Source organism: Echinococcus granulosus (assembly GCF_000524195.1).
Source record: "Echinococcus granulosus chromosome Unknown EG_S00164, whole genome shotgun sequence".
Classification (NCBI taxonomy): domain Eukaryota; kingdom Metazoa; phylum Platyhelminthes; class Cestoda; order Cyclophyllidea; family Taeniidae; genus Echinococcus; species Echinococcus granulosus.
In genome coordinates, this window is record NW_020170544.1 from 75,558 (window position 1) to 82,864 (window position 7,307).

At 45.9% G+C, this 7,307-nt stretch overlaps 1 protein-coding gene across 1 annotated transcript; it reads left to right on the forward strand. All coding sequences in view use genetic code 11, as the record gives it.

Annotated features, from left to right (window-relative positions):
• Nucleotides 1–290: 290 nt before the first annotated feature.
• EGR_09744 (Dihydrolipoyllysine-residue acetyltransferase component of pyruvate dehydrogenase complex) lies at nucleotides 291–6,581 on the forward strand (the record flags this gene model as incomplete). Its single annotated transcript, XM_024498993.1, has 10 exons — nucleotides 291–421; nucleotides 464–516; nucleotides 557–780; nucleotides 825–896; nucleotides 2,480–2,854; nucleotides 3,733–3,977; nucleotides 4,168–4,249; nucleotides 4,326–4,406; nucleotides 5,741–5,874; nucleotides 6,452–6,581. The coding sequence occupies 10 exons, from the start codon at nucleotides 291–293 to the stop codon at nucleotides 6,579–6,581; spliced, it is 1,527 nt and encodes a 508-aa protein (XP_024346594.1).
• Between the last annotated feature and the right edge of the window lie 726 nt (nucleotides 6,582–7,307).

A 7,307-nucleotide genomic window follows, 5' to 3' on the forward strand; every position in this document is an offset into this window, starting at 1 on the left:
CTATTTAATACTCTCGCCTCAACACCTATTACCTAACTACACATTTTAAAGAAACCTAAAAAATCTTAGAAGAAAAATTGTTCAAAAATTCCAAGAAATGCGACAACAAATAGGCAAGCCTGTGGTAAATACTAGTGGGTTAATTTTGGCAGGGCATTTAAAGCAAAATATTCATATTCTGAATTTAACAATAGCTTTTAAGTCAAATTTATAAATAATTTAAAACCAAAGTAAGTCACTTCCCTGGCTGGCATAGTGTGCCGTGGCTGTGTCCCGCCTTGTCGACAATCATGGCTATGTGCAGGGGTGCTTTCGTTTCTAGTCGTTATCTCTGTGGCAAGATTCTACCTCTTGCCGCATTCGGTAGGTTCTACCAGACCATCCCAGTGAGAACACCTCAAAATCTCTTCGCCAAACATCAGTAAGTCTGGATTTCTCCCGGGTTTTACCAACTTGGTTACAGGATTCTCACTAAATTACAACACAATTATCTCGGTTCTGCTCGGCTCTTCTCTTGTAAGTCTACCGTTAGCATTATTTTGTTGTTCTCCACCAGCGTTACCACGTCATGTCGTCGTCAATTTGCCAAACTTGTCTCCAACCATGGAGACAGGCAATGTTGTCAGCTGGGCGAAGAACGAGGGTGATCAGGTGGGAGAAGGTGATTTGTTGGCTGAAATTGAGACTGACAAGGCCACCATGTCGATGGACTCCAGTGATGAGGGCTACATTGCCAAAATTCTCGTCCCTGCGGGCACCAAAAACGTCCCTATTGGAGCTGTAAGACATGCGTCGCCATTCTTGTAATTTCCTATTTCTTTTAGCCTCTTGTGATCATTGTTGAGGATGAGGCCTCGATCGGTGCCTTTAAGGACTTCCAACCGGAGTCTGCTGGGGTATGTGGTTTTGTTAATTGCTCTACTACTCTGTAATTTCTGGCCTTTTGACAGGCTTTTAGTTTTCAGTTAGCTCTTCCTTCTTATTTTGTGTTATGGTGCTGAAGTCATCTTTTTGAATTTCCATACCGACTATTCATTTGTGCAGACATATCCTTTCGGGTTTTGTTCCGACTCTGCTTCCTTTAAGGTCGAATTTTCTTGAGGTTTCGTTCCTCGTAGGAATCGGACTTGTTTAGGCATACCTTATAGTAAACTAGTTTGCTTGCTGCCCTTTTGTCTGTTGCTGTGGCTGAGCTTCATAAACAGGCGTCAGAAGTCCTCCTTACTGTCTGCATTTTAAGTTGGTTGTTACCTTCGTTGCTTCTTAACGTCTCATCTAATTTGACACTTTTGTTTCTGTTCAGTCTCTTACGTTGTTTCTAGATTGATTAGAATATTTCAGAAGCATTTTCCTTGGTTTATACTACGCCCACATTGGAACCTGCGTGGCCTCAGTTCTGTTTTGATCCGAAGCTCTCAGTTGTTGTCTTAATATGACCTCGTTAAGGGCTTCTGGTGAGTTCCAACCGTTAGTGATAAAGCCTGATTATCTATGGTGCAGTCTACCATGAAATTCCATGATCTGGGACTTATAAAGTTGATTCACGTTGGCGCAATTTGAGCTCGCGCTAGAAAATTTAGAATGATATGCTTAAGTACTGAAATAAGAACTGAATTGTTTCTCTAGTTGCTAGGCCCCTAATGCGACCTGAAAATCTTGCGAAATGCCGTACTCTCCGGCTTCGGTAATAGTTACACAAAGTCCAATTGAGATAGTGAACTTGTTTATAAGAATGAATTGCTTGTTGCGAAGCCCATCCCGCCTTAGTGATGGGCCAATCTTCTCAATGGTGAAATCAGTTTTTTTACTAATTGTTTTAGCCACTTATCCAATTCAGTTCATTTCGAATGTGCAAGAATGCCTCACTTTTGTCACTAAAACGGTAGCGAGGTTTCCTAAGCTTACTATTTTCACTAACACTGGAGGTAAATCTATTTTTGGTCTTGTCAATTTGCCTTTCTGATCATTTCATGATGACCGCAGTATTCTTATCATCAAATCAGCTTAGGAAGTAGAGATTTAGTCCTCGACTTCAAGCTGATTTTAGAGGCAGACTAGTTCAATCACTGCTAGCTGATTGTTGATTTTTTATGCAGACGTGAACTCAGTGCCCTGGAGGTCGTGTTATGGCCCTCCATTATGCAAAATCATGCACTGTAACTTTGTTGTCTAGTTTGGGGGAAATAGTTAGTTCAGCATCAACTGAAGTTAAAATATTCAGTTAGATCAGCTACGGGAGGTCTAGGTTTTGGCTGTGATAGGGAGTGTAGTCAAGTCAACTCGTTTATCCATTTCATCGTCCGAAAATGACCTCCCTACCCCCGTTGATTTAAAATCAAGCGTTGGTAAAATCACAATCACGTTTTAGCATTTCATTGAAATGTGTGTATCCTCTAAAGGCGGGAAGACGACTTTCAACCTTCAGTATCCTTAATAGAACTTTGCTCTTACTGACTGTAAGCTTTTCTCCCTTTTATAGGCTTCTGCTCCCTCCGCTGCGCCAGCGCCACCACCGCCACCCCCACCTGCACCAGCAGCCGCCGCTCCGCCGCCGCCACCTCAGCCCGCACCAGCAGCTGCACCGCCGCCACCTCCGCCCGCACCAGCAGCTGCACCGCCGCCACCTCCTCCTCCTGTGGCTCCCGCCATGCGTCCAGCCGGCAGTGGTGCTCGTCTTTTCATCTCCCCACTGGCCCGACGTGTCGCTCTTGAGCGCGGCATCGATTTGTCCACACTCACCGGCACTGGCAGTGGCGTGGATGGCTGCTTCGTGCTGGCCGATCTGGACAACATTGTTGTAGGTGCACCGGCCGCCTCTGGCTACACCGATGTTCCGCTCACTGGAATGCGCTCTGTAAGTCAAGTTTGCGGTTCTCACTGTAAATGAGGCGGGTTAAATTTAGCGTCTCTGGTACCTACTGGATTCAATGAGTGTTGTACAGTCTGAGGGTCCCTGTAGTAGGGTTTGGGCTTTTGGTTTACTGCTTCTTTATGTAAGCTTCTAGTAGATATTAATTGGGGAGAAAGCCCCGCCAATTTTGCTTCTAGGTGGATTGTAACTTGAACAACCTCTCTTTAACCGTTGGTTTGGCAGATCTTTGATATGGAATGTCCTTTAAACCCTTGTTAAGGTTGAAAACTCCCTGACGTTTCCAAGCTCTTGCATTTAAGCCTTAGTCTTCTTGTTACCTCTAGGCCCCATTAATCCGTGGGGGGTTGATTTAGGCGATCTTGATGCCGTTATTTAATGAAATTTTCCAAAGGCTTGTGGTATTTTTTTTAATTTGGTTTCGAAGTTTCGCCAACTGTGCCTTTCGATGGTCTATAGTTCAAATCACCAACCTCCGGTGAGAAGTTTTCGGGTGGAAGTAATTTTAAAAACGTGAACGAATAGTAGCTCTAAGTACGTGTGCTTATCCACTGCATCATCAAAGCCTCGTTTGAAGTGGTGGCGGTGGTGTGACTCAGGTTATTTGTGCTTTTCGCGTCGTGATGACATTATTGTTTAAGTCCTTTACTCGAAGGTGTGCGTCCGCCCTGCAAACGCTGTTCCACCGGCTAAAAAAGAAGTGGACTGCATCATTTAATCCACACACGTGCTTGCAATGAATGCAATGCTTAATTTAGGTTTGTGATAGCACCACTTTGTCTAAAAATAATACACCCTTGTGCCGAATTTAGGCCAAAGTTCCATTCATGTCATTTTCATTTCTTCCCTCCCCCTCCTGGCAGACTATCGCCAAACGCCTGACTGAATCGAAACAGACGATTCCGCACTACTACCTCACTGTGGAGGTCGAGCTGGACGAGGTTCTGAAGCTGCGTGAAAGTGTAAATGCCTCGTTGGTGACGCATGCGGCACCCGGTGAAAAACCTGTCAAAATCTCCGTCAATGATATCTTTATCAAGGCCATGGCGCTTGCCAACAAGGCTGTGCCCGATTGCAACTCCGCATGGATGGGCACCTTCATTCGTCGGTAAGTTGCTGCTTCGTGTTGCCAGATGTTGGTTACCTCGGATGGTTCGTACTTTTTTAATGTGGCGTTTACGAAGCTGGGGTAGAAGATAATCGTTTTAGATGTGCTTGTTTTGTTTCCTAGCCGGGTGCTTTTAAAATAATCTGCCCAAGTCTGAATGAACTACTATTTTTTATCTTCTTTCACCTAGTTATACTTCCAGTGATGTTTGTGTCGCCGTAGCAACGCCCAGTGGTCTTATCACTCCCATTATCTTCAATGCCGACGCAAAGGTTAGTTTCGTCCTATACACATACACAGACTGTGTGTGTGTGACCCCCAAATTGACCTTCTCTGTGTGGCTTCCAGGGCATTCTCACCATCAGTCGGGAGGTTCGAGCCTTGGCGGCAAGAGCGCGAGAGAACAAGCTAAAGCCGGAAGAATTCCAGGTGAGCAGCGGACACAATAACTCGCTTTTTTACTCTAAAAATGTTTTTAAAAGCCCCTACGTGAGGTTTCAGTTCTATTTTCTTTTAATAATTTCAATTTTGAACCTTCATTTCAACTTGTCCAGTTTAGAAGCACTGGTTCGCTATGAGTTTGAGGGGGATTTTGCCTCTTTCGGGGCGGAGCTTAATTTTTTGGCGTCTTTGTGGTCGTTTTGGGGAAAAAAGGAGCCGGAATCTTGGAATTTTAATTTGACTTCTGAAAGACAGCCTTTCAAGCCTCCAGCGATTCGCGTGAAGGCAGTTCGTGGTTTGAAGATTCCATCTCATTGTTGGTTATTTCTGATGAAGGTGTTGCTTTAGGCCTCTCCGTATTGTAGATGTGTTTGTTTTTATGAAATCATGCGAGACGTCTTTAAGGTTGTTTAATTCCCGCTAATCCATGAAGATTTCTCCGCCTATTTTCAGCCCGTCAAACAGTTGCTTGGCTGTGTGCTTGTCAGAATTCCGCAGACCACTGGACGTTGTTTTGATGCGAGGAACGAGGCGTCTGCATCCATTCTGATTTGGAGTTTTGTTGAATAGCGAGTTAGGTGAATCGAGAGTGGATGTCTTGGGCGCCGAAATGACTTTTCCTTTTTACGTCGGCTGACCACGAGTGTTGGTCGTCTGCCAGGTGTCGATCCGCTTCAATCGGCGTCACTCAGAAACGGGAAATCTCGTGGTAGTCCTATTTCACTGAAATACGGCACTACGAATTCCACTTTGCAGCGGTAATAGAAAAACACTTTTAGCCATTCGTTTTAGGTTAGTTTTGGAGAGGGCTGCATTTCTAACCAATGGCATTGGAGTTGCTGAAGGCATTTATTTCTTACTGTAGCCTGGAAAGGGCATTTGCATTTTATTTCACCTATTCCGAAGTGTTGAAATCCTCCACGGATTCCCCAAATCCCTTCTCGATGTGCTTTACTTGCCTTTCTGGCGCTGCTTTTGTTCTTGGAACGACTCTCCATAAATGAGGAGGGAGAGTATTTGACATCAAAATTACTGGCCTTCAAACCTTCCTAGCCGCCTCTTTTGACAGCAAAACGTGGGGAGAGCAAATCGTGTCTTGCATAATTTTTCTGCCCTCAACGTTTTCAAAGGTATCGGTTACGTTACGGTGCGGTGACACCCACAGCGCCCCAGCCGAGGCTATCGATTTGCCGCGTGCGCGCAGCTTGGCACAGCACACAAGCACCCAGCAGCTGCTTTATGTGTGCGTGTTTGTTCATGCAATTCTTGCTGAAATTGGGCTTTTTTCTTTTGCTCCTCCCCCCCCCCCCTTCCACATCTAGGGCGGCACCATTACCATCTCCAACCTCGGCATGTTCGGCATCTCGTCGTTCAGTGCCATCATCAATCCACCCCAGGCCTGCATTCTCGCCGTTGGTGGATCGGAACAGGTCATCGTTCCTGATGAGGAGAAGGGGTACGTTGGGTTTTGTTACGGAGAATTGAAGTTTCCCTAGCAATGCAATTGAATTGAAGGCCGAAGTGACGACATTCTGGGCATTATTTGGTGTTTGGAGCAGAGAATTGTTGTTTCGTCGACGAATTCGTCACAGCCGTTGAGATAGGAATTCTGGGCACTGGTTCTATTTGGCCTGCAGGCGTGTTGAAGGAGGCATTTGGACGCCCTATTGATGGTGATGAGGTTGGGTGTTAGCTTAAGAATGCCTTGCATTTTGGATTGAATTCCATCACCCTTTGCTTGGTCCCTATTTCAACGTTGAGTGTCGGTGTTTGTTTGAACCGATTCTCAAATTCCACCAGTTGATTTTTTATTCTTTGAGCAAACTAAAACTCCGGATCCTTGACTCGATTCGTGAATATCATCGTCTGCATCCACTAGATCGCTCTTTCTGGAAGCATTTCATGCTACCCGCTTTTGATCGAATCCATGAATGCCTCCTCGTCAAGAATACCCCATCCATAAGTTTTTCTGAGTTTCTACAGATTTGGGTTCTGACGACACATTCCTCTTCTCTCTCCCTCTCTCTCTGTAGACACAAGGCGGTCACGAAATTGGCCGTGACACTGTGCTGTGACCATCGCGTCGTGGACGGAGCTGTTGGTGCAAAGTGGTTGAAGGAGTTCAAGAGTCTCATTGAAATGCCAGCCCGCATGCTGTTGTAGACGTAGAAGAGGAAAACTTTTCTGCTCGTACCGCAGCACGCACGCTTTCCAAGGTGCTTTGCAATTTTTGCGTGTCTCAGTCCCTTTGTACCCCCTACCCGCCGTTTTTTGTGTCTCGGTGTAACCCCTCCGCACCCCCCTTTAGCTGCAGTTGTTACTCTGTTACTCTGCTTCTGAACCTTTTTGTACCAAACCCTCTACCTCTGCCAATCGGATTTTGGGAAAGGTAGACGGGTAAACAGTCTTTTACTTTTTGGACAGGCTCTGAAATCGTTGGGATCTATTCTTCGGGGTTGTTTTTTTTTTCTTCTAGTAGAGGAGGAGGGGGAAGAGGAGGAGTTAACTTGTATCCTTCCCGTGTTTAGATTAGAGATAAATTGTTTGTGCTTTTTTTGTTCCCTCCTGTGTGTGGCGCCGGGCTGGGCTTTCGACATTCTCGAAGCCTTCCGCCCCCGGATCGGGTGTTGCACGCCGAGTTGATGGCGCAATCTAGCGAGGCTCCTCCGGGTCGTCTCATTGCGACCCGGGGCACCGTTTCACTCCACACCACAAGGATTGAGTGGAAGTGAGTTTTTTTCTCAGTTGTGGCGTTCTTGTGTTTGCACGCGGAGATTTCGTGTTCTGCCAGGTCTGTTCCACGCAATGGGTCAACCGTATCGGCCTCAGAGGTCAGCGTTGCAGTATGCAGGGCACAGTAGTGCTGACTGTTCTGAGATGATTTAGCCG